Source organism: Cyphomyrmex costatus, unplaced genomic scaffold (assembly GCF_001594065.2).
Source record: "Cyphomyrmex costatus isolate MS0001 unplaced genomic scaffold, Ccosl1.0 scaffold398, whole genome shotgun sequence".
Taxonomy (NCBI): domain Eukaryota; kingdom Metazoa; phylum Arthropoda; class Insecta; order Hymenoptera; family Formicidae; genus Cyphomyrmex; species Cyphomyrmex costatus.
Window position 1 is genome coordinate 1,538,829 of NW_017278185.1, and position 27,873 is coordinate 1,566,701.

Sequence of the window (27,873 nt, forward strand, 5' to 3'; positions counted from 1 at the left end):
CATGCAGGCTTCTTCTTCGATCGTTTCCCGCGAAATCACTGGCATTAACGCCGGTATCGGTATTTGCATCGTTGCCATTAAAGCACCCCCGTCTGACACGCCATGGCGCAATTACCGGATAGCGCAGCGATGCTTTCGTGATCTCTCGCTCTCGCTCCGTTTCACCGCGATACGATGCTCCTCGTCTTGCGCACAGAGAGACGTCTCCCTCGCTCTTTGATCCCCTCACTCCGGACGACGCGGAAACTTCTCCGTTATACGTACTCGAACTCCGGCGTACCATCGATCTACGCCCTTCCTGCGTTTCCGCGGTGAAACTCTTCCTGAAACGTGATTCTTTGACTCGCCGCACTTTCCCTCCCTCTTCCTTGCCAAACTGCGTTTCGAATCTCGATATACACGCCGCTCGAGTGGTATAAGTTTTAGAGTGTTCCGTTTCAGACTGTAAACGTATACGTAATTGAATCGGTCATTCCACAAAGTATCGTAAATCGACTCCGCTTTACGAGCGGAGAAAAAATTAATCAATCTTTTTTTTTTGTGAGATAGTAGGTACGGCGCCAAAATGTGCATATTGGAGATACGTTCGATATCTTTTGATTTTAACCAATTTAATTGCAATATACCTATCTTGTAATATTATATTACGAAAATTATTTTATAAATGCAATATATTTTTTTATATATTTTTCAATATAAGCAATCAAATAATAATTCGCAATGGAATCGCCGGTTTTTCTTTCACTTCAATTCATTGTACAAGTCGAGCAATGATAAATGCGAATTCGAAACGGTGGACGTTAAATAAGCCTCTTTGACCTAAGAGCAGGACGAAGTTATCTAATATAGACAGTTACAGTACATACGTAACTATGGAGCGATGGATACTATCCATCATCTAACGACTTGTCAATAGTTCTGACAGATCTGAATGGGAGAGATATATGCGTGTAGTAGCCATAATAGAGCAACATGAGCGCACGATCCTATTTTCCTATTAGTTTATTATTTTATTATTCTTTTTCATTCCTTTCACGATTGAGTTTTCAGTTTGTTATTGATAATAGATACTACTCTCAGATTTTACATTAAACGCGTTATTTCTATAACTTTAAATCGATAGTCGTTTCATTAAATTTAGAAAAATTTTTTTATTTAACATTTAATTAACTTTCGTTAAACTTTCATTAAAAGTGTAAATAAAAACATTTTCAATTATTATTTTCAAATAATTGTTTGCAAAATTGTACACGCAATTATTCATAAAATAAAAATTAAAACTTGGATATAAATACTTTAAAATTATCTAGTAAATATTTCGTATCAGAATGGAATTTTAATTTAGGCCTTATTAAAATATACAATTAAGTTAAAAGCATCATCTTTCGCTTGGATCATTGCGCACACGATGATGAAATTGCCGTCGTAAATGGACTCTAAAGTATCGATTTATCATTGTATCTGTTGAACGCTTTTACCAGAAAATCCTTCTAGAACGCAATTCGTCGAATGAAATCGAAACGAGCACTAGAAAGTTAACTGTATCTACTGCAATCGTTCTCGTCTGTCATTGTCTTAGTCATGATTCTTTGGAAGAATTCACATCGATTTCCGCGTATTGTTCGAACATTGCTCTACATTGAAAAACAATGGTTTTTGTTTCTTTTGAAACCATTGATTTTACGAGATTTTACAGACACGAAGTCATAATGAAAAATACAAATTGTCCGATCGCTGAGATCTGCAATAAATTATGATGAAAGAAACACTAAGGAGATACACGATCTCCACGCGCGGAAATTTCACGTAACGTCATTCCCTCGCTAGTTATTTTTCATGCATAATCGAGACGTATAAGTAAAACCTTCCGAATGAAAAATGAGTGCGGGTACGCGAGAGAGCTCTGGTTACGCTGCCGCTCATACACGTGGATTTTGCAATAACGATTCGGCCGATTCGATCGGTGTCGCGCGACCGGCCATGATCGACGATGATCCGCTAGTAGCGGAGATCCAAAGAGCTGATATTTTCCGCCGCAAAATAACGATCACGTTGTTGGCTGGTAGGCGACATCCAGTTCTGACACGTTCGCGCTATCTCGCGTTATACGTCATAATATCGCGGTGTCGAATGAAGTTCGGTACCGGTAGACGTATCGAGGGACACGGCGAACGCAGGGAAAGAGACAGAGAGAGAGAGAGAGAGAGAGAGAGAGAGAGGGAACAAGAACAGAGGGAAGAGAGGCAAGAGCGAGATGTAGAGAGGGTGGTTGCAGCGAGGATGGAAGAGAGGGTGGATTGTGGACAGTACAGTTGGCAGTGGGTGATTCGACTTCGCCGATTTATGACCGCCGCGCGAATTTCGAGCCAATTTCGTTCTGGGCTTCACATACGTACAATGCGGTCCAAAAGTTTCGATCCTTTCGCCGGGGCAATCTGCCTCAAATGCGTTATCGCCGTTCGTCGAGAGCGCCGTATCTTCTGGGGAAAGATATCGACTATAGAACGCGTACTAGGAATTGCAAAACTGCAAGTACGCCGTGTATGGGCTTAGTTGCATGTTATAAATTTGAGATAGCGATGTATCGATGCTCTTTTCTTTCTTTTTAAATGCGCTTTTGTGCGCCGCACACTTTTATTACACCCTATGTCCTATGTTCTGGGAAAATGCCTGAAATGTTGCGTGTTTTTTCCAAACGTATTAGCATGATTTTAATCGGGCTCTTGAATGAACTGGAAGGTTGTAGATTTTAATATTTTTAATGGTATGAGATAGCCATTCTATTAACCGGCAACATTTTTATTACGTGCACGAAACCGTTATCTTTTCCCTTGTTTCTGAAATGTATAAAATTCTAAGTTGCATATGCTTGATACATTCGTTAAATTTAGCACGGTACGTTATTCCATCACAACGATTGCAGATGTTAAAGAAAGATTAGATTAGCAGTAGGACGACTTGACAAATATAATAAGCGCAATGTAACCTGGCATATATACACTTATACAAATATCCGACACAAGTTGTACATACTCTATATTTAAGTAATATTGTGAAACAGTAAACATTATGAAAATATTGTAAAATATTGTGAAATATAGTAAAATTCTTGAATTTTGAGGAATTTAAAGTATGATGAATCGCTTTTTATATGAGAAATATCTAAATAAAATTTTATTCATGTTAGAAATGTTTCATAAAAATAATTTCACATAGATCCTTTTCATCTTTTTTTTTACGATAATTTTATAAATAATTTATTTTTACAATATTTCCATAAAACTTGTATTTCAGAGACAAAATCAGTATTCGTAAATTAAGAGTAAAAGTTAATTAATTTCGCCAGTTTTTTGCAATGCAAAATCGAGCTAAATGGATTTAATAATAATAATTGTTTTTGAATTTTATAATGTAAAATAAAATTAACAAAAAGTGTTGTGCGTTTCGAAACTCACAAGTCCTTCAGCGATTTTTACAGATTTGTGTCGTTGGATTGATAACATTCTCTTATGATGTATGACGATACGATATCGACATGCCTATATAATGACTATAGTTTGGATTGATTTTCTTGTTCTCAATGCGAGTGTATTGTTTAGAGTTAAATAATTAGTTGTGGTCAATAAAAATAATCAATGAGATAAAATAAAATAAATTAAAATGAATAATTAGGTTAAGGAATTTAATAATTAAGTTAAGGATAAAATACGTCAAGCTTGAATAACTTACAAAGGCATGTGAGACAGGACCATCATTAACAGTTTATCCGATCGAGTTGAACACAGATGTTACAATGATAAAACGCAAAGATATAAATATATGTTACAATGATATAACGCAAAGATATTATTATTAAATCCATTTAGCTCGGTTTAAATAGTTTTACTCATTTAATTTGTATTGCAAAAAACGAGCCAAATTTATTAATTTTAACGCTGGTCTAAAATGCGTTTTAATTTATTGTTCAGCCAACAAATCCATCATTCGATTTTTTAATTATTTGGCGAACAAACATGATCTATTTTCAAGAATTGGTTAGATATCAAATATAGATTAATAAAAGCATTATCTTATAATTATATTTTTTTAAAGAGTTGCAAACAAAACACGTTGTTCCGAAACACTTAGTTTAATAAGTTTAATTACCATCCATCATTCTCATACAATAATTCGTTAAAAAGATATTACGCTCTTATATCTAATTTGCGCAAAAAATTAGTAAATCTAGAAATATATGAACTACACAGACTCATCAAATGTTTAGAAAAACAATTGTTTATCCTGCTCTCTATCTAATATTATATTTATTTACTCATGTACTTATTTATTCATGATCATTATTCGGTTTCCTTTGATAATTGCTACAGAAGATCTTTTTACTTACATAAAGAAAAATTCCAACATTTGTTGAGAGAACGTGATTTAGAATGTACAAAAAATATACAATCTATTTCTTATTATTGCTATTCTGATCAATCCAATAATTTCAATTTCATTGTCAACAAAGATTCCACTAATAATTTAAATTTAATTTCACATATTAATTTAAATCCGACTGACTACAAATAGAATAACATTGAAACACTACACATAAACAACAAATGATTCATTAACCTTTCAGAAATAAATATTCCGTATAAACAGTATTTGACTGTCCCATAGCGTATTTCTTACATTCAATTATCGCATCTAGTATAGAGACAAATCCTTGACAGGCACTAACAGTTTTGAAGCCTTACGATTATTCAATGGCACTGAGATTGGCAGTTCGATTTTATTATCATTGGACATCATTTCTATGTTCACAAATATTCCTCTGGATCTTACAATCCACGGCAAAAAGATGGCATCTAATTAGCACAAAAACAAACATTCCATACAATGAATTTATTGAAACTTTAAAATTTATTTTTACATCAACATTTTTTTCATTTAACAATAAAATTTACAAACAAATTTTTAGGTCACCTATGGGGATTGTATAATAAAATTTTAATATTTTGTTAATTTTTTTAAATTTTTATTATCATTTTTATTATCATATTCATTTTTTTTAGATTTTAATGTACTTTGTACTAATCCAATTATACTGCTTACCCCCCGCGCTCCAGGAGGAAAGTTTCAACAAATACACAAACGTCAAATTTACACTGTGCGCGATTTACAAATATTAAAATACGGAGTTAATTACGACTGAACTTACTAATTAAATTCATCGCGACGCCACTCAATTCGGAGTTAATCCGTCCTATATACGCAATATTCTGTTAATGATCGAAAAATTTCATTCCGATATCATATACAATACAGTAAATGATACAGTTAATAGAGCTTATGATTAATTAAGACGCAATAAACCGTCAAAAAATGAACAATTAAATTTCAGTATTGCCCGAGCATAAATCCCGCGGAATACGTATTATTAATAAACGATTGACACACCAGAGCTTTTCAGTTGCTTGAATTACTCGATCCGGTGGATCGAGTGTTATTACGCGCTCTCAATCCAAAAATACGGGCAAATTACGTATAAATTGAGAAAAATTTATCATGGAAAATACATTTGAATCCGAGCATTATTTAAAAAATAATTATCTTGCAAATCGTGTAATTAAATATTATAATATATATATATATATAGCATCTTTTATAACGCTTCGATTTCTGTTGAAACAGATTAAAAAAAAAAAATCTCGGTAGCGAGTTGTTAATAGCGAAAATTAATTAACCTCGCAAACTGGTAATTGCTAATTGCTTGTAGAGAATGATCGTGTTTGATGTCTCCTGGTATTTGTCGCTATTGCATTTCAAGGGGTAATGCGATGATACATCGAGCGGCTCGTGTCATCATCTTACTTGCTTGAGTCTCATCGCACGATTGGCAGCAATGTAATTACATGTGTATTCAAACGTACGATATATGTACGTTGCAAAAAACGAGTGTCTTATTCATTACTGTCTCTCATGAAACGTTTAACACAATAAAAATAAAAATATTTTTGTTAAATTGTTTTTTACATTTCAAATAGATTTCAATAAATGACACGCATTATTGAACATTTTACATTTTATGGACTTTTTCTAGCATTATTTGTAATAAATACGTAAAATTGAGAATATTTTGGAAATATATCAAAGAGATACCATTACTTTAATCTACATGTGTAATTTGATTGATATATCTACAAAATAAATATATTTGTAATATAAAAGAAGGGATTCAACTTACTAATGTGAACATTTTTATGGTTGATTAATTATTTTATCTAAAAAAGGATTGTTATAATATAAAAAATTTAATTCATTTGTAAAATAAAATGTATTTTTGCTTTGATCAAAGAAGCAATTGTATTAATTAATTTATTATTTGTTGTTACTTTTTCAATTTTCATGCTTCAAAAGAAACGAAACTACGTAATTTTAATAAATTATTATAGGAAAATACTGAAAATGATTAAAAGACACAAAAAATGTAGCGATTTTTTTATATTTTTTAATTGATTAAGATCGTACAATTTTATTTCTTTTGTGAAATGAAAAAACGATAATAATAAATTAAATTTTATATAAATATTTACTGATTAAAACATAAATAAATTTTATATATGCTCATCAAATTAGAGCGTTGAAAAAATCGAGATGTTGAAAAAATATTAATTTCAAAAAATAAATAACTCAATAGGTTACGAGTCTAAGCTAAGATGTAAGTTGCTTTAATGTAAACAATAAGTAAAGTACAAAATCAAACGTTTTTCTACCCTTATCAGGTCATCATCAATGTATATAAAATTTAAACATAGATACAGTTAAAAAAATCTTGATTCAATGTATAATATGAATAAAGGTAAAATAATATTAATTTCAAAAATTGGAAACTGATCGATAAAAGATGACAGGACGGTATCTATAAATGTAAAAAAAAAAAATAATTAAACGCCCTAAAGCGCATGAATTCTATACAATATTATATTCCTAAATTCGAGAGAGAGAGAGAGAGAGAGAGAGAGTGGTATATTATATAATTTGAACATTGTGCTCTCCAGAGATATTTGTATTATTTTTATTCTTGACTTAATCTTAGAACGCTATTTATACATAAATTTTACGTATGTACACGAGGTCAAAGAGCGCTAAGCTATGCTTTCAGTGGTCATTAAGAGGTCTAATCTACCATGCTAAAAGCTAGGATAAGCAGAGACAAGCTTTCAAAAATTCTATCCATTATACATGTACCAGTTTGGATTTCCTAGTGATGGTATTCGTATAATGACGTAGTGCTTGATAAGTGATTTCAATTTTTAAGTAATTTTATGTGTTATTATATATTTTTTAATATTAAAAAAAAATAATAAGTTTTAATCATGAGAAAACACACACAATTGGACTACATATTCTGTTTCAAGATTGATAATGTGCTTATTTTTTTTAAGTTAATAATTAAGTTATTAATGTTTATAAAGGTCTATATTATAAATATTTTATCGGGAAAGTGTTAAATATGATAAATTTGTGTTACATTAATTAAAAAGCGATGTCAAATTTATGCATCGGTACGTAACAATACTACATCAATGGCAATAGCACTCTATGGCATGCATCTCCTAAATATTAAGATATTATTCATATATTAACAGTATATTATTAGATATTATAAATGTAGCTTAAGTACACCACGCTGTTTACGAGATACAGTGGGTTCTTACATACGTAAACAGAGCGAGGTCGCGCGCATCAAAGGAGTGATCGTGCATACATGTTTGATAATTACATGTTTTCTGACGAGACACCTACCCCGCGTACATTTGCGTAAATACAGTAGCCGGTTTCGTGCACGTTAAAGTTGCACTCGCGGTAAGGGTGAAATACTCACGTGAAAGCCAGATCCTATTACACCACCCGCAAAGGTGGGTGATAAACGCCTCTTGGACTGACTCGTCCGGTCATTAAGACTTATCGCCGGATTAACGCTTGGCTTATAAGTCCTTACCTCAAACGCATGCTACATCGCCCGAGTACGAATAATTATACCTACTAGAGCTGTACACTATCCTTCTGAAGACCAAAGCTACCTTTTTAGCGAAATTAGAACGGCGAATAATTTATGAAATTGTGTAAAAAGGCATTTAAAATAGCTTATTTTAATACGCCGCAATGCGATTATTTCTTTCCTCCGCGGCGTGTTAAAATGCACGTATCATATATTTCTGCATTTATCATACGCGATACCTATCTTTGACACTAATTAGCAACGAAACTTTAATGAAGCGACTGCAAATTAATTCTCGTAACAATGTACGCGCGAAATATTCAATAAAATGCAGTATCGTACCTGGTAATGAGTGAATGTAACTGCTGTTACTGTAGATTGTTCATTTATTGTTTTATTCCGATTAACAAATGAATAGTATTTTGATATTAAGTATTACCCAGTGTTACGGTATGTATGATTTAATTATTCGTACTTGCATACGATGCGCACTTTAATAGGCTATGCTGCAAAAAAATATTGGAAAAGCAATTAACGGATGCGATATAAGGCACATTAAAATGTGTAATACATAATTATGATTTCAGTATCGACTATGAAAGTAATTTTTCATTAAATCCGATACTAAACCCGAGAGATTGCTAAAAAATTTTATGTAATATTAAATTAACAGTTTTTAATTTAACTTTGTCTTAAAATGTGAGATTTAAACTATTATATCTCTCTCTCAGTTTAAAAAACTGTATTTAACGTTTAAATAATTTTGAGAAAATGGATATTCAAATTTCTAAAACGAACAGCCTCGTCGTTCAAACAGATTTGCACACAATAATTCCGACTTTGAATAATGAAATCACTTGAGCTGAAACGTTTTCAATTTTGAATATCGCGCTATTGTATCTCCCAATTTTTATATAAAAATTGTAACGTTTCAAGCGCTTTCGTAAAATTAGAATAAAATTTAATTAGTTATAGATATCTATGTTTTTTGCGGTATATCTCTGTACAAAAAATTTATTAAATATTTCTTTTTCTTAATCCATAATAAGAACATATGTATATTTCTTTACGTTAAAAGAACACTATGAGTTCACTTACTGAAGGTTTTTTATCATTATTAATTTCAAACAGAGCTTTACAATTTTCAACTATATAAAAAATTGCGACACTGGAATTTTGCATAAGTTTAATACGATAACTAAGGTCAAGTTTTCTTGACCTGGGAGGTTTATTGTTAATTTTAATTTGTTAATTTATTTGAGCTGTTTATAATTCAATTTCAATTTTAGTACGATAATTAGTCTACATAAACAAAATTATAAAAAATAAGATTTTTTTGTGAAACATTAAATTATTTCAAATTTTGTTATACTATTTGAAAATTAGGAAAATGCACTGGAGTCACTATATGTTTTATAATAATTATGAATCAATCGATAATACACTATTAAATTTATATACTTGTCAAATTATACATAATTCGATTTAAGTTACTTTTAATTATTTCTATATAGGTCACCACACTATTTCTACTCAATATTATTTGCCATTAATTTAACTGAAATAATTGATTTAAACAATTTAACTCAAGTTAATGTATTGAATTTGACTTAAATTTAATTTAGTTACTAAATGTACATTGTATAGTACATTTACTAAATCTGTATTAATATAGACGTTGTTTACTTGAAACTAATTATTAAAATAGATTAATCTACATTTTGACACACACATGAAAATTAAAAATAATAAAATATATTATTTAACTCAGAGCTTGAGTTACTACTAATCTTTTGATAACGGATAAAACGGATTTACGGTGTAAATAAAATTGTTAATAATCACGTTAATAAAAGGAATATTGCGATTTTGTTGCAGGTGTCGCAGGATGGTAATATGACGAGTTCCATCCTGACGTTTCAGCCTACTCTATTACACCACGATAAAGTTATCACGTGTAGAGCTGAAAATCCTAAAGTCCAACGTGGTATAGCAGAAGACACGTGGAAATTAAACGTTTTTTGTAAGTACGCACCTTTGCTAACGCACAACAAATAGGTACGAGATAAACGAGACGTTACGTCGATTTTCAATTAGAATTGTCATAAAATATAATATTCATCAACTGTATATAGATTGAACTGTACGATAATACGTTTTGTCTTGGATATTGTCTCTGATACACAACAATAACGTAATTTGTTTTGCTGGATGTTATTCCGAAGACAACATATGTATCCTACCATATGCATAATTGGAATAATTACGATCTACAGTGTATATGATATTGGTATACGCACAAAATAAAAAATTAGACGAGGATAATATCAGATCACAAATCGATGGCTGAGGTAGACCACGAGTTTACATACTAGTAATGGCAACACGATATGCTCTGTAGAATCAGCACTATTATCACTGATATCATTATTCATTAACACATCGTCATCAATATTATGCGAACGAACCAACAATGTTCGATTAAAGGATAATAATGCGCGACTGTCTGCGTCTATTTTACACTTACTACGCGGGGGAAAAAGCGAATAATAAAAAATATCTCTTTATATCACAAAACTGTACAATAATTCTATTTCTATATGATCATAAAGATAAACATTAAGTTGGGGATCATAAAATTATACGCGTATTATAAACTTTTCTCTTTATCCCTGAAATTTCACTTTAATTCTCTAAAGCTGATATTAAAATCTGTAATACAATTACCATATACTGACGCCGAATCTATAAAGCCCATTTAATTTATGTTAATTAAAAGATACAATTAATTTCGAGAAACCAAAGTGTAATAAAAAATGAATATAAGACGAAACATAAAGAAAATTCAATTGTTTGATATTTTTGATAAAGAGATGTATTAATTTAACGTGTCCAATAGATTGTTAACAGACTGCGAATCTTTTTCCTTTATATGTAAGAGAGATGTAATTAGAGTGAAGACGCAACAACAGGAGATACAAAAACATTTCGATATTTAAATTCGAATTGTCACGCATTAAACGCGCGCATCACCGCGTAAAAACAAGTTGGTAGTAATTTATCAAAGCCGTAAACTCATAAGCGAGCATCGCGCGGGTGTCGCCTCTCTGTACAATCGACACATCGGAAAATCCGCGTGCACGGCATACGTCAACGCGTGCACGTGTGCATTACGGTACGGCCGGGCGAGCACTGTCCGTGTGTGTGTGTGCGGGCGTGCGTGTATATCGAACATGGTAAACGGGTTAAAAGCCTGGCAGGCCGAAACAAGACCGTCGATATAGATTACGTTCGCGCAAACGCGAATGTAATCACAATAACGAGACGTCAACGACGAGGCCAAAATGGAACGTCCGGCGCGGCGCAACGGTGGCTGACCAGCGCGACCCGATTTATTTGCGCCGCTGCATCTCCGCGCTCTCGCAAATTTGAACGCTCTCGGTGTGTGAGACAAGTCCGTTTCGTTTCGAATGAGTCGGAGAGCCGCGTAAAAGATGGTTACGTTATTATTACTCTCTCGCTACGAATTCCATTCTGCGAATCTGAATATTGAGAGATTGAAGGTATAGATACTTCCGTAATGCTCTAATAATAATGATGAGAAAGTAATTAATGTAGGATAAACCCGGTATATACGCCGCGTCAGGAAATACGCCGCAGAAGTCAGAAAAAATAGAAGGAGTGGGGATAATTTTCCGTCAATTACTTTGTTACATGCCTTTATGGTATATTAGTATTATGTTATGATTTCAGTTCTTTACTGTTAATATTAATGAAATTATTGCGAGTTAAATCGATTTTTTATTGTAATAAGTAGTGCCATCATAATTTATAATCTACATAAAATGATTATTATAGAGCGTGTAAAAGACTTAGTGGTTATTTTGCAATACATATGTGTAGAGGAATAGTAAAGCATGTTGTATAGCAAAATACAATGCTTTGCTCCTGTATTGTTTGTTTAATTAGTTGTCATACCCCATCTATTTGGAATATACGGCATTTTTAGCGAGCGGGATGCTGTGCCGCAGCACAGACGCTCTATTTAAGAAGTTTTTGTTAATTCTAACAATTATATTTTGCATTAATGCATAAATGTTGATAAATCTTAAACGTTTAAAGATTATTTTCAAAGATTTGAAGCTATTTTTAAAAATTGTATTAAGTCCTATTTGTATTCCAATTTTCATTCTGAACAATAAAAATTGTCATATATTAATAAACAATGCAAATTACGTCGTCATTTTACATCTTATTTATAGATTATTTGTGATTTTCTTATGAATTATATACGAGTGGCCATATTATCCCCCCCCCTATGGGATAAATGGCAAAAATGCAGGGGTTTGAAAAAGTTACTTTTTAATATGGAAAATAAATTATTTTGGATTTCTAATATTTTTTTTACAGTAGTAGATGATACAAAGTTTTTATTTGTATAATTAATTTGCTTTAAACATAGTAAATAATAATTGATAAATTAAGTTTTCGATAGGTGCGGCGTATATACCGGGTTTACCCTAATGTTTACAGAATCTGTTCGCTTTGATTATTTTCTTCACTAAGAGGATAGTGTGCTTGTACCGGTGACTATAATTGTATAGTAAAATTATTAAGAGCTTTATTATTATAGTCATTACTGCTTTAATTTAATGTTACTAATAATAAATATGGTATATGTTTTTGTATACAGAACTATAAATGTAATTATTAATATTAATTACATTATAGTTATAATAAAATGAAAACTCCTGTTTCTACCATGTAATTATATACCAAACACTTTTGTCTTAGTGTTTGGCTTCATTCAAGCTTTATTCTCTGCAATTAAAATGAGTGCTTGATATCGACTTGTGTCTTGTATTTATGCTTTACTTCTGCAATATTTATCGAGTTTTCTGTAATAAATTACAAATATTAAAATAAATAACAAATTAAGTGTTTCAATCTTTCAAAATTGCGCATACGATACAATATAATTGAAGCTTTATAATTTTTCTTAATAACTGAATATAACTATTTATCGTGAAAACGTGCTTGTTATGGAAACATTGATCTGAGCAAGACTCGTGGAATAATCACATTTTCTTCTTGCAGTTGTCCCAATTTTGCATCTGCAACTCGGCTCGAATATGAACCCAGATGACATCGAAGAGGGTGATGACGTATACTTTGAATGTAAAGTACATGCGAACCCGGGTGCCTACAAAGTCGTGTGGAAACACAATGTAAGTCAAGAGATTGCAGAATATACCACACACGAAATATGAAATGCAAAAGCTCTCCGTTGCGAGTGTATCCGTGTTCGTGTACACGGTCGTTAAAAATTTTAAGCACGGCAATGCGAAAAAGCCGATGCCAAAACTTTACCGCGGGACGGAATCGCGGATAAAAACGCATTATTCGAATTGGGTAAAAAGCCCAGGTTTGAGTTTGAACAATGACCTCTGGTTTCTCGCGAGTGATATATTTACGCTTGAATAGTTCCTAAAACTGTTGGCTCAGAGTAATGGCTATTGCAGCCGAAACCGACAAATAGGAAACAAACTTTCTGCATGCCTCTAAAACCCCCCTCTTCTCCTATCCTCTCTAAATATTACCCAACTTGCGAACCGTAACGCGAACATAACGCAATTACGCAAAAGAGTATCCTTTGATGTAATCTTAAGTGTATATATAAAATTAGCTCATCCTTTACCTTAATTAAATTTCCATTTACGTAGTAGATGTACTGCTGTTTTACTAACCGTTTCGCGACTGTTTACTTAAAGCTACCGCAACGATTTTCTAAATAGAATACACAGTAATGAATTTTATTTTAATAAATTTTATCTCGGACGTATTGCGGTTCTCTTCAGCATGTATCACGGGAAGCTTGATCTTCAACGTTGCTCGAAGACACACCGCCTTCGAAGGTGTACTGTATAGCTGAGAGAACATTAAGCAGTATACCGATATAAATGGTAGTATAATAGTCCTTCGCTCTGCTGACGCCGTTTTTACGTCGACGTTATATTCGCAGATCTCATTACGCGTCGTTTCTCCCCGCTTTTCGCCGACAATGTCTATTCACGTTTCGCATCCTTTCTACCTCCACGCTGACGTCATTATGTATTGTTTAATATAATACGTTATATTATGGCACGGTGTCCATAAATGCTTTGTAAATACGAAATGTCCAACTTTACCGACGTCGTCGTTGGCATAGCAGTTAATTAACTCGATATTAATAAAACCCCGTTTAATTAAGTAAAATCTCATTCCCCCGTTGTCCTGAGTGAAGCCCATCTATTGCAAGATTATTCTCACCTCGAACGTGAATTTCACGTCTGGACAAAAGTTATAAATCATTTTGTGCACCGTGAAATCCGGTCTCTTTATTTTGATAAGTTTGAATATCGGTTAATTGAAAGGATGTTTCACAGCTCTATGATAGTTAAAAATATTTGCTAAAAAATCAGTCAAGAAAATGAATATCTCAGCCAATATTAATTAAAATATTTTGATCGTGAACATATCCTGAAATACACTACAAAAACCAAAATGATGAATAATTTGATTTATAATGATTTATGCAACGCAATGATCATATTTGACCGTAGTTTACCGTAGTTTTAGGTAAACTTTAAAACGAATAAATGGATTTGAATGAACTTTTGCACGAATATTTGTTAGAATGTGTCGTCTTTCGTAGAAGGTATTATGATCACTTTGAAAACCTTAAGAACGATACTAGTACTATTTGGCGGATAGGCTGTGAAATTAAGTTAATTTCCTTTTGATGATTGATAGAGTAATCTTTATCTAACATATTCATGGTAATAACTTAAAAATCACGTTTGTATAATTTTTAAAAGAACGACATATAAAAAATTTGTTTTAACTCGTAATGCTAGTTTTTCATTAAATTTACAAATTAGTACAGCAAAAGGTGGATTTACATAAAAATCAAAACAAACAAAAAAGCAAATTATTTTTAAAACAGTAAAATAATTGTGTTTGAATTTTACACAATTATTTATACGTAATAATAAAATAATTTATGAAATTGTATTTATATTTTTAGTAACGCGCTTTGCTTTGAGATGTGACAATCTTTTCAATAATGATAATAATGGTATTATCGTGTAGATGGGAAAAACGACTAGCCAAGAGATAACAGCGGCGTTTCGATCTAATCGAGAATGCGCATTGTTCCAGGGAAACGTGATTCAGAATAACGCGAAGAACGGCGTGATAGTCCAGCAATACGATTTGGCTCTCAGAGAAGTAAATCGGTCCCAGGCCGGAAATTACACTTGCGTTGCTAGCAACGTCGAAGGCGATGGTTATAGCAATATCGTGGAGCTTAAGATCATGTGTAAGTATCCTGTGCTATCATTGCTATTATATATGTGTAATATAAAATATCCGTCCGCGTAGCAAAAATGCAGATAAAAATGCATGCCGACGCGACTCGTTGCAGCGTTTGCACGAAAAAGGAATTTCGTTTCGAGCACAACTTTAAATCTTCCCTCCGACACTGCTCGACCTCCTTTCGCCGAAAATAGCGTTTCTGCCTCTTCGCTCGCTCTTTATAAAGCTCAGCCTCGATTACTCCGTTTTCCGCCCGAAATCCTCGTAATTATTTTGCTCGTCAAAGCGATGCTCAACGTCGCAGATATTTCAACGTAATATGATGTAAACGACAACATAACCGATGACTGACATTTAAATAGCGATGTTATTAAGCGCCTTCGAAGTGGCTTTCGGGGAAAATCGCGACGGTCTAGCCTCGTAATTGGCCACCGGGCTTATGAGAAGTTTCAGGGATATTATTCGTGAATAAACGTCAAATATCAAGAATATCAAGATGTCAGCATGATTATTCATTAAAAACACATTGAAACGGGATGAACGTGTGAGTGGGTAGCGGAAAAAATAGGATGATCCACAGTGAACCAACAAATTATTCCGAACCAGCAAACTCGGATTCTCCCATACATCCCGTTCGACCTTCGTTTACTCATTCCGCCGCGAAAAATGGGGAAACTATTCAAGCGAGCGAGCGAATAATGCCCATCGATCTCCTTTCGAAAAGCCGAGCTTGGTCATCCCGCTTCGTGCCGCGTCTCCCTCGCACTTTTAATAAATGCGCGTAAACTCCTCGGCTCTCCATATCATATGCTGCAGTTCTCTCTGTCCACTGTATATACTGTAAGAATTGACTGTTTAGATTTATTTGCAGTAAGGTTTTATGCCGAGATTATTCGCTAGCCATATGATTTAATATCTTAAATTTCGAGAAAATTAATCACAAAAATATCAAAGTCGAAAAAACAAAAGAAATATACAGTTGTCTTGATAATCAAGAGGAAAGATACTACTGAAAAGAAGTCTGATAATATTATAGTTAACAAATGTATTTTGTTTAGAGTGTATGCGATATTTAATAAAGTTTACTAAACATAATTATATAATAATAAGCTACGCGGCTTATCGTTAAAGGTGTTTAACGATGTATCAAAATATAAAAATAACCTATAAATTATACTGAGCTGGTCGACAACGATAATAACAGACGATGTATCTGAATCTGAAAAGTTACAGATCCGCACTTTGCATCGTAATATCTCCACTTGTAGGGTACGTAGAGAAAAAAATGAAAGCATGTATAATACAATCGGAGTGTAAGCTATCGATTAAGCGTGCGTGAAACTCAATCCAGCCGTTATTGAGATCCAATAATATATCGGTCCCCTGCAACTCGCAGTCTCGCGTAAAGTATACGATAATGTCGCCGCGCTTGTCTTAACGCCGAAATACTATCGTGTCTCCTGATAGCTTCTTTGGAGAAAATATCTCCTCTAAATGTTTAAAAAAGTAAAATTAACGCTTAATTGTTTTTTTTACTATTGTTTATTAACCGAACATTTGAGGAGCAGACTATTAAAATGCATTTTGTCTAAAATTTCATTTTTTGAGTTAGAGATGGCACAGTGTGCTTCCATATTAAAAACTCGTTCAATGTTGGAAACTCGTATGTTAAGCTCCCCTATGATGTTCTGAAAACATTTCTTCACTATTAATTTATGCACTAAAAAGAGTCTAGACATTCGAAGTGCATTTATTTAACATTATTAGAAATTGTTTAGTAATTTCGATAACATTTTACATCTTACTGATTGGTAAATTGTTATTTTATGTAAGGCACGTGGTTTCCTTATGATCTTCTTTTTCATTTTCTAAAAATTGTAAATTTTGAACAAAACGCATTTTGAAAGTCTACTCCTCATTTCATTAAAATTATTTCATCAATGTTTTAATAATATCATCTAGATTTGTGATTATTACTAGTTTTTTTTTCAGTATATAGGAGAATGGAAAAAATAAATACAATAATTTATAGAAACTACACTGAATAAGTACATTTATTCTCAAAGTTTAGTTTTGTGGTGGTAAATTGTTTATGGAAACTGCGCTACACACCAGAGGGGTGATTTAATAAAATCGTCCGTCGGCTTTTTTCTCAGACAAACCGATCTGTGTGCCGGATCAAAAGCGAATCTATGGGGTGGCGAGGCACGAGGATGCTCGAGTGATATGCAGGGTCGAGGCGTACCCACCGCCGGAGAGTTTCCGCTGGACTTTTAACAATACCGAAGAGATGGAGGATGTGCCGCAGGCGCGTTACAAGAACTCAACTAGACATACCCAGAGCATCCTCACATACCGGCCGGTCACGGAAATGGACTACGGCACCGTGCTGTGCTGGGCAAGCAACACGGCCGGCCAGCAGAAGAATGCCTGCATATTTCACATTATTCCTGCGGGTATGTACGCACACGGCATGTACCAGTTAATGCCGCTCCGACCTCTCTGAGTCGCTAAGGATTTCCGTGAAAAGTTCCGGAGAAGCGTTTCTGCGAAATCTGCATGCCGAGCGTTTCGCAACGCCGGAACAGCGTTGTCTGTTGCTAAATCAGTATCTCTCAAACAATTTTCATTGAAATAGAATGGAAGGGAGAATTGTAAACAATGTTAATGGCGCGTTGCAGGCAAACCGGAAGCGCCATACAACTGCACGCTGACCAACCAGACCACCGAATCACTCTCAGTGGAATGCACCGCTGGTTTCGACGGTGGTCAGCCTCAACATTTCCTCCTTGAAGTGTTCGATCAGCACACGGGGGCCCTGCAGGCCAACGTCACGTCCAGAGAGAATGCGGCTTTCACCGTGCAAGGCTTGGAGCCGGGCAAGGTACTGAATATGATCCTGTACGCGGTTAACGCGAAGGGGAGAAGTGAGCCGACACTGCTGGAAGGTTTCACGCTCAAAGTCGCCGAGAAGCAGACTGGTAAGTTGTGCCAGAAATATTCCGTTCCTTTCGTCCGTGTACCACTTTAAAAGTACCACTTTATTGAAGTATCTCAAAATTTAACTTATATTGTAGATACTGAATTTACAGCGAAATTTCAAAATAATTTTGTTCAACCATTAAAATTAGTTATATAGGAAACTCGTTTTATATCTGAGCAATTAAGTTGAATCTAGTTTTTTAACACTTCAGCAAAACCGTTCTTTCCATGTAGAATTACGAAAATTGACTAAATATGAAATATCATTCACGATTCGTGTCACATCACGAAGAAATGCTTTTGCTAGAGTATTGAAAATTTAACATAGATACGCGCGCGCGGATCTAAAAATAATTTTATTAAATCAATTATAATAATTATGTTAAAAAAAGCTGATTGCTTAAATGTCAAAATTTTTTGCAGCATTGCTCAATATGCTCCTACATTAATTATTTTAACGGTCTAAATAAAATTATTTTCAGATTTGTATCTAGCTAAATATTTAGATATTTCAGTAAAATTGTTCTTTCCATGCTGGAATGACAAATTAATTAGATTGCTCCAAAAAGTTTAACGTAAACATACTAGTGCGTAGAATTCATAACAAGACGAGTGATTAAGAAATCTGTATTCCGCGAAGTGTACGACAACGTGATTACGTCACTTAGATCCATAATTGACATTAATCCGATCGAGATAATAATGATTGACAACGTCGGAATTAGGCAACCAGTCGCTTCAAGCCTAACACTATTGATCGTATCCTACATCAACGAAATAAGTAATTTGATAGGAATATATGGACGAATTACCGGTGCAACGCCGATCCATAAATTATGAGACTGGCCGGAGGACGTCGGGGCTAATCGAATTAGCGAATTAAATCGAACGGCACCGCGCGGATTGTCCGTGTAACGTTTTAATCCGCTCATCCGATCCGAATCCCCGAGTCGAACTCGGATATAGCACTCGGTCGTTTCTCGCAGCTAAAGAGCACTTGGACCATACGAAAGGTTTCACCGCGAAAATTGAGCATCTGGGTCGAGAAATTCAATCAGCGGGCGCGCACACACAAACACACGCGCGCACAATCACCTGGATATGGGTATTACGCAAGTTATGTCCACGTCACGCCGGTGTATATGTGGATTGTTCTACGGAACGGCCGCCGTCCGCCCGTCGCGAGTAGTAATCTATTCCGACGTTTTCCAATCCACTTACACGAAACGGCCTCGACCAAAAATTGGCGGCAGTTCTGGCGGTGCGTAAAACCCGCTACAGCCAGATTTACTCGTGCGCTCTCCTTCGAAACGCGAATGGCCCTTCGAAACTTGTGTGGGGCTCTCGTTTGCCCTGGCTTATTTTATTGATTCGATACAGCGGTAAGGAAGGCAAGAAGATCCTGCGCCCTGGTGAAGATCGAGAGAAATTCCATACTGCCGGAAGGAAAGACGGGTAATAATATCTGTAGGGTGTAAGTAGTCAGAGACAAATATATCGTGTGAGTAATTACGAGAATTAATCTCACCGTCCACCTGTAATTACGAAAGTAGGAAGGATCTATGAGAGTAACGCGAAACTTTCCATTCCCGTGAGCGATATAATCGCTCCAACGAACGTCTCTGTGAAGGAGACACGCGGAGTAGCACCGCCGATGGAGCCTCGCACGATTACTCATCGTAAAATCACGGAAAATTGATATAATTTTGCAAGGGCTCGATTGCGCGAGAATTTCCCTTAATCTGTAACAAGAACGCATCTTTTCTAACGCTAAAGAAACATATAAGTCTTTGGGAATCACTAAAGTCTTTTTGTTATTAATTTTTCAAGAAGAGTTTTAACATTTTTTTCGTCATCTGTATAAAAAATTGCAATGCTCGAACTTAGTCACATTTGATTTCAATCTTACTGTTTAAGAGATACACCTCTCGATCAAACGTTTAGCACATCGAGATGTCCTACTTGATATGTATTCAAAGACAAAGGGATTTCATAAACGGGAGAGAGAGAAAGAGAGAGAGGAGGGAGGATGATACGACTTATGTATCCGATGAGAAAGGCGAGTTGCGCGTTCTGGACGAACCACCGGCGACGAATCTCACGCGGTTGATCCCGGTCCAGACGCTCGGGAGGATGAATCTGATGGTCGAATCCATCCCTCTCGGCCGCCGCGTTCATTTCGTAGATTTCTAGCTGGTAGGATCTCGACTACTCTCCTAGAACAGATATACTCGACCCGGGTGTACATACATGTACGCGTAGATGTGTGTGTGCGCGCGCTCGCGCGCGTGTATGTATATCGGCCCGGGACGAATTTACAAGTGAAATTGCTCTCTCGGTCAGTTTCCACGGTGCGATTCAAGCGGGTACACCCGTCGCGCACTACCCGTAGTGTATATACGCCAGGTATATAAACCAGCGTACGTATGCAGGCGGAGTAGTTGGTTCGAAAATCGATCCTCTCGCCGCGAGAACCCGACGAGTGTGAAACTTTAATAAAATTCCGAGATCAGCCACCTATCTTGGCCGTTGTGCACCAATCGTCTTGGCCGTCTTGCTTCCGCGCCTCATACGAGCACTCCGCGGAGAACGCGGGAAGACCTCTCGATTTCTCTCATCCACGTGAATGCCTTGAATGGTCATGCAAGGCTGCTTTTCGAAATTTCATCCAAGTATCCTTTTGCGTCATTCTATCTTTATCATTCATTAGATATAAAATAAGGATAAAATAACATACTTGAGTGAAGTTTCCGAACACAGCCCTATCTGAGCTGAGCAGCGCTTTTGAAATCTTGACTCGTTGAAATCCTCTCAATAAGGTATAAACGTCCCAATGATCGAACATATATGTACGTATCCATGTCTAATTTTGTGTTAGACACACAAAATTTATTATTATTAATTTCAAATGCTCTTTCTATTACAATATTATAATTTAATTGTACTCTTACAAATAAATTATAATATTATATCACAAAAAATCATTATAATATTATATTTACAAAAGCACTTGAGAGTAATAATATAATACAAACAAATATAAAGTTTTGTACAAATAAATAATTTGAAAAATTCAAGGACTCTTTTATATAACAATAATCAATAACATTAAACAGGGCGAGTAAGAGTCGAATTACAATTAAAATTCTAACTTTCTCTGATAATTTATTCTAATATATTTTGTACAAATATCTAAACATAGATATACGTTCTGTCACTAGGATGTTTATCTTATTGTAGGAATTTGCAGCGTAAAATACAAATTAGTACGTATAACTTATAGGTAACTCGCGGCAGTGGCGTAGTCCCCCCCCTCCGAAATTCTGAATAATTTCAATAATTTCATAAGAATGTGTAAAAAATTGTTGAACCGTAAATATCAATTTGTTTTGTGAGAGGAAATTAAATCCTGTTGGAATAGTTCTCATATTTAATTTAGTTGCAAAAATATCGTTTATTATGTATTAAAAATATATTTGCTGATTTTCCTTTGTGTATTTGACACGTAAACAAAAATTCGATAAATTACACGGAAAAAACTGTTGCTGCTAGTACAACCGTAAAAAAATGGCGTTGGGAGAATGGCACTTCAACTCGTGAAATCTCAGCCGGATATTAATATTTATTATTCAAATTTTGATTCTATAATTTTTGACATATTCTGCGACTTGTAGAGCCATTCCGAAATTTTCGAAACACTTTACAACAAAATGCCGGATTTTTAATAATATTTTGTCGAGTTTAGTGAAACTCTTTTCAAATGTTACAGTTATGTTAAGAATTTTCGAATTAAAAATTTTCATTAATGCTATATTGTAGTTGAATATTTGAAAAAGTTTTCTGGAAAGTTTTAAATCTTTGACGTGGTGTAGAGGCTTAAGCTTATTGGTGATTGTGATCAAATTGATGTACAAAATGTTGTATAAGTCAACATTTATCATATTTTAAATGAAACTTTTTTGTTTATTACCAAATATGTCACTAGTATAAAAAAGGACATAAAAGAAAGACTAATTTCTACAGCCCCTTCCGAAAAATTTTTCTCACTACGTCACTGCATGTAGGTAAAATATAGCAGCACCGACTACGCGGGGCGTATTCCTATGATGTAAATACCACTGCGAAGAGCCGGACGCGGTCAGCCTGCCCGAGATCTCTGCCATAGTTTTTAATTTGATCGATCCGAGAGAGAAAAAAACGAAGAGAACGCTCTATTTCCGCGATACGATCAAATACTCGCGACGCGAGCGAGCTTAATTCCATTTACCGCGTACGCAAACTTTTGCGATGTGGAAATTTCCGGCTTACAACTAGCATCGTATCACGTGGTTTGGTAAATATTATTGGTGAGAGTGTGTATATTAAAAGTTCTTTCGCGTTACGAAAAATAAACAAGACACACCCACGGGACAAAACGTAATTTGTAGTTCATCACGTGCTGGTATCATCGGTATTTAACGGTAACGTGCGATATTTGTTTTGCAACTGGTTGAGTATGATTTCGCAATGTACGAAATTTCCCCGCAGAAAGTCAAATAACGATTCGGCGAAATAACGATTGCCGCAAATGAAACAAACAATTTAAATCCATCGAACTAAATCAACTGAATTTTTGAAAAAGAAAGCAATGATGAATGAAAAAAAAAGACATTAGTAGTAAATATTGTTCCTGTTAATCATTCTGTAACTTAACAATACTCGTCAAAATTGATTAAAAACGAACATTGAAATGGCTCTCTCTGTATACATATCTACATGTATGTGTATCGACTTTGGTCATTTCGTTATTTTAGAATTTTAAGCATTTAGTGATATCGCTTTACTTTAAAAGTGACATAACTAAAAGAACGTTACTCATGATTGAATTAAGTAAACATCATCCCAAGTAAACAATCATAAAAAATGAACTAATTTAGGAGGATGCTAGAATCATCTATATGACAAAAGTAGTTCTATTTTTCCTTAAACAAAAAAATTTGAACTAAAAGTATCTACCTATATTTAAATAATTTAAAGTATCATAAGATCTTGAGTTTAAAGCTGGAAGCTTACAAAAGAAATTAATATTCATAATACGATATTCTTAAAATACTTAATAATTGTTTTATCGAAATGCGTGGATTGATACTTTTAGTTTAATTATACATTTAAAATAGTTAAAATCATATATTTTATTTTTTAAATTGTGTTACTTTCGAAGTAAAGGAACGATATCTTCAAACTGAAATCCTTGTAATTGAACGTTTCTTACGTAATATATTAAAATTGAAGTAAATAAAAGATCTTTCTTCTTATGAAAGATTTCCAAGTAGTATTTAAAATTTACAATTAATATTAATTTACGATTTTTATAAATCCACACATTAAAATCTATTCTTTAGATCGGATGCGAGAATTATAGATCGTTTAGAGGAAACTTTATAAAGAAATCACATGGCAGAACAAATGATCGAACAAAAATACGTCTCTGAAAATCAACGAAAATTAAGAACGGAAATGTAGGGGGTAAAGCAGAGGTGACGATGGAAAGTAGATGGCAGGTAAATATCATGGGTATCCGGTGCACTTTCGCCTTGATTAAAAATTAACGTGCACTTTGGCTGTGCATCGGAGCACAGAGTAAAAACATTTGGTCGCTCGTGACTAAAACGAGTGGCAATTACGAGCGATGTCTCTCAGGAGGTCCGGGCTAAGGAAAGAGATTAAAAAACGGACGGGTAGAGCGATAGCGAGTGCAGTGTGCGCGCGCGGACGCGCACGAAGACGTGGCGGAAGACGGGCCTCGTGGAAAATTAAACGTCGCCCGGGAACGGTGTTTAAACGTGGAGAGATATCAAAAGGATTCGAATTCATTAATCTTAGAAATGGTAGGTAGGTAGGTAGTCAGATGGCTCCATTCTCGCGCCGGCCAAATATCTCCTATCTTTTTACGACGTAATGCGACTTTAACTCGTTTAACCCGTTTACCCTCGCAGCCCGTCCGGAAAATTGTCCCGCCAGCACTTCTCTCGGAGCCTCCGGTTTATATTGTTTCGCGTGAATGAAATATTTTCGTAGCAGAAAAGCGTCGTACGCAAGTACACAAAGCGTACTCGCATTACGTATTGTTAAACATCCGGTTGGCACACTTATCGTATCGTTGCAACTTCATTTCTATTCTATTACAGCGCGGATGGATTTTCTAGATAATACTATACACAGTAAAAAACATTACATATTTGTGTTAAAACCGGTCGTTGTTGTGTTTTTATAATGTTAAAATAACATAATTTATGAGTAAATGGACAAATAATATAGTTTTTAAATGTAAATTCTAAGATAAATTAATTAAACGTTAATTTGGCATATAAACATTAATTCTATCAATATCTATAAAAGAAATATGCTTCCATAATGTTTCAAAAAATTGTATGAAACTTTTTATACATTTTAAAAAATTTTTAAGTAATTTTTACCTTCTTTATTACTTATACTAACATATTCATTCATCTTGTGTTAAATTAATATAAAAATTTGAGTGGTTTATTTGGATCCATAAAATGTGTTAAATTTAATACAAATTTTCCAACTATGTACTTTCTTTTTTTTTTTTTTTCAATATAATCGCAATTTTTCAATGTCCGCACGAGCGAGAAAACTTTATACCGACATGCTTCCACGAGAGTAGTGCGGGTTTTGTTCACAGGTACTCCGGTACCCTTCGAGTTCACCCCGCTGCTCGGAAGTCTGATCGGTGTGGTCGCCGCACTCCTGCTCATCACCGTCGCCATTCTAGCAGCGTTGAAAATGAGGAGCGAAAGGCGAGCTCAAAGGCCAGGCGATTTACCTTTAAAGAAGGCTACCGCACCGAGTTCGGAGGACCTTTACGACGCAGACGACAGAAATCCAGATGTTGTGCCGACCAACAAAGGTATGTTCCCCGAATAAAAGGACGAACATCAAACGCTTTGTGTGCATTCGAAAAATATATATAAGCACACGACACTGAGCAAAAACGTGTCGCGCCTCTGCCACAGTTTTATTACCGAATTATTTAATAATATTTTGCGTCGTTTGATATGCATTTTACACGCGAAATGTGTAAATGCGTAAATAAAAATTTCGGAAGTATCCTATGCGTAACCGATGCACGGAGCGTACGGTTGCGAGAATTCGGACAATGCACGAAATTATTTGGCCGCGTAAATCGCATACAGTAACGCAATGCCTCGCTATACACAACGACGAATAAACGCGTAACATATTGCTGTGCGATATGTCGATCGGCGCATACTCGATTCGCGTTTGCCCTGAAAATTTTAAACGTATGCATCCGCCGTTGTACGACTAGAGACGAAGTATGGCGCATGTAAGTGTACATACTTCTAAACCGATATACTGCTTTTTCAATGGCAGCACGCGTAAACTTCCACTCGAACGGAATAAATTCCGTGTGTTTGTTGTAAGTTTTCGAAGGCTGCTGATATTCTTTTTCTGTTTAAAGTCGAAGAACCACACGTAAATTTTGTGACTACATATAATAGCCAAAGTCTCCGGTCGACATATAATTTTACGGTAATTTTTCGGCATGTTTAATCTGTTTTTCAGTTTATGTTAGTTGATAGAATTCTGTTATAATGAAGAACACGATTTTAAATACTAGACAAATAAGAGTTAAAGCCTGTAAGTCGAAGCTGGATCTTAGTTGCTTAAATAATTTCCATGTGAATTTACATACTACATAGTCGTTTAAACTGCGCTTAAGTACTAGCATATATTAAACTACTTGTATACCAGATCTTTATTTGTAATTACTATAATATATATATAATCAAGAAAAATATAGGTACGTCTCATAAGTTAGCGGAGAAGAAAGAGAATAAAATCAATTCTAACATTTTTATTTGTTGCTAAAAAGTTGTTAAAGAAAAAAATTTTTTGCTCTGTCAGGTTTTTTCGAATAATATTCCGCTAAAGGATGATTAAGTTAGCGTAACACACTATACGTATAACAGAGCCAATTTATTTAAAAATAACATAGAAATTCCTTTCTAATTTGTTAATAGTCGTCGAAATATCCTAGTTTTGAATTCATTAATTAAAAGTGTAAATAACAACAAAAAAACCTCAGCATGCAGGCAGAATAAGAGTAAAGTATCAATAAAAAATATGCTGCTCGCTTGAAATTGGTACTGAGATGTCTGAATTTATTGCTCTTGAAATATGCAAGCAACAAATTCGTAATTTGCATATTTTTTAACGACCTTCCTTTTAGCAACAAATGAGCAACAAATAAAAATGTTAATGTGAATTGATTCTGCTTACTTTGTTCCACTAATTTAAGACGTGATAATATGACGAAAGAGATTCTTGATTTCGTGTCGTCGATGTAACATAGTATTATAATCAAGAGTTCAAACTGCATGTGAATAATGTTTCAGTTTCCTCTTTCTCTTTATCCTCTATCTTGAAAATTAGATAATACTAAACGCTTAATGACTCCCATCATATAAACGAGATTGGTGTCTAGTTATTCCACTTTTCCGTGCGTATGCTTTAACGAATTTACTTTAGAAACACACCAAGCTTTCAATCTGGATCGTAATTAAAAAGAATCACCCGCGCCGAAACGAATTTCCTACCCGTTTATCCCTCTTGTTTCTTTTAGATCTATTCTTGTTTTAATAAAACAACTCTGTGTATGCATTGCCTCTAACTTTTTTAAACTTCTTGCTTTCATAAACTATAAATTTTTTAATGAAATTTTTAAATAGAATTTTTAAGTGGATTCTTTTTAATTTTTAAATAAACTTTTTTTTAGAGATAAATGATACATTCAGTTGAAGTAATATTAAATCAGTAGGAGTTCAGTTTTATTCAAACTAAATTTATACGAAAGAAGAAAGAAAAACAAAAAAGGAAACGACAGGGTTAACATTGCTGTTCCGAAGGTTTGACATTTCGATTCGACATGGAAATTTTATCAGCTACATTGCCCGCCGCCAGCTTTCAAACGTAATATCTGATTGACAGCGATCGAGAACACTTGGCCAAGTGTACTCGAGACCGGAAATTCATCGGACTGTATTGCGAATGCGCCGCGATTCGTTAACAGCATCGCGCAACGTTATGCTATGCGTCATTACATCGCTCGCAGTAATACCGCGGGAACAGCGCTCGCGAATGCGCGGTTTATGGTTGAGTATACAGCTGGTAACCATAGAACTTAACCCCGGACTTGTTAATAAATTACTCGGCCGATTACGAGAGAGACTTGTTCATCGTACTCGCTTATGCGAATCCGATACTCAACGTTCGGATAGTTGCCATCGCGCCGATGAGCTTTGTTAAATCTGCGATATAACCGTGATATAAACTCTTTTCAATATCTTTTTAATATGAATCAATTTTTTTTATAGACACACGTTTTTCTTTATTATTTTTGCAACAATATACATCAAGTTTTTCCCCCCGAAAAAGGAAGCATATTATTTCCCTAATTATGGGTCATTTTATATTTATAACTGATTGTGAGCACAAATTATATTCGGGACACTAATTTTGTCGTC

General features: G+C 34.5%; 1 protein-coding gene across 1 annotated transcript in view; it reads left to right on the top strand.

Annotated features, from left to right (window-relative positions):
• Positions 1–27,873, top strand: part of LOC108776987 (synaptogenesis protein syg-2) — a 74,258-nt gene that overhangs the window by 40,563 nt on the left and 5,822 nt on the right. The window contains 6 exon segments of the mRNA XM_018543760.1: positions 9,866–10,010; positions 13,085–13,215; positions 15,188–15,347; positions 17,500–17,799; positions 18,025–18,324; positions 25,011–25,235. Coding sequence (XP_018399262.1) covers positions 9,866–10,010; positions 13,085–13,215; positions 15,188–15,347; positions 17,500–17,799; positions 18,025–18,324; positions 25,011–25,235 — 1,261 coding nt within the window.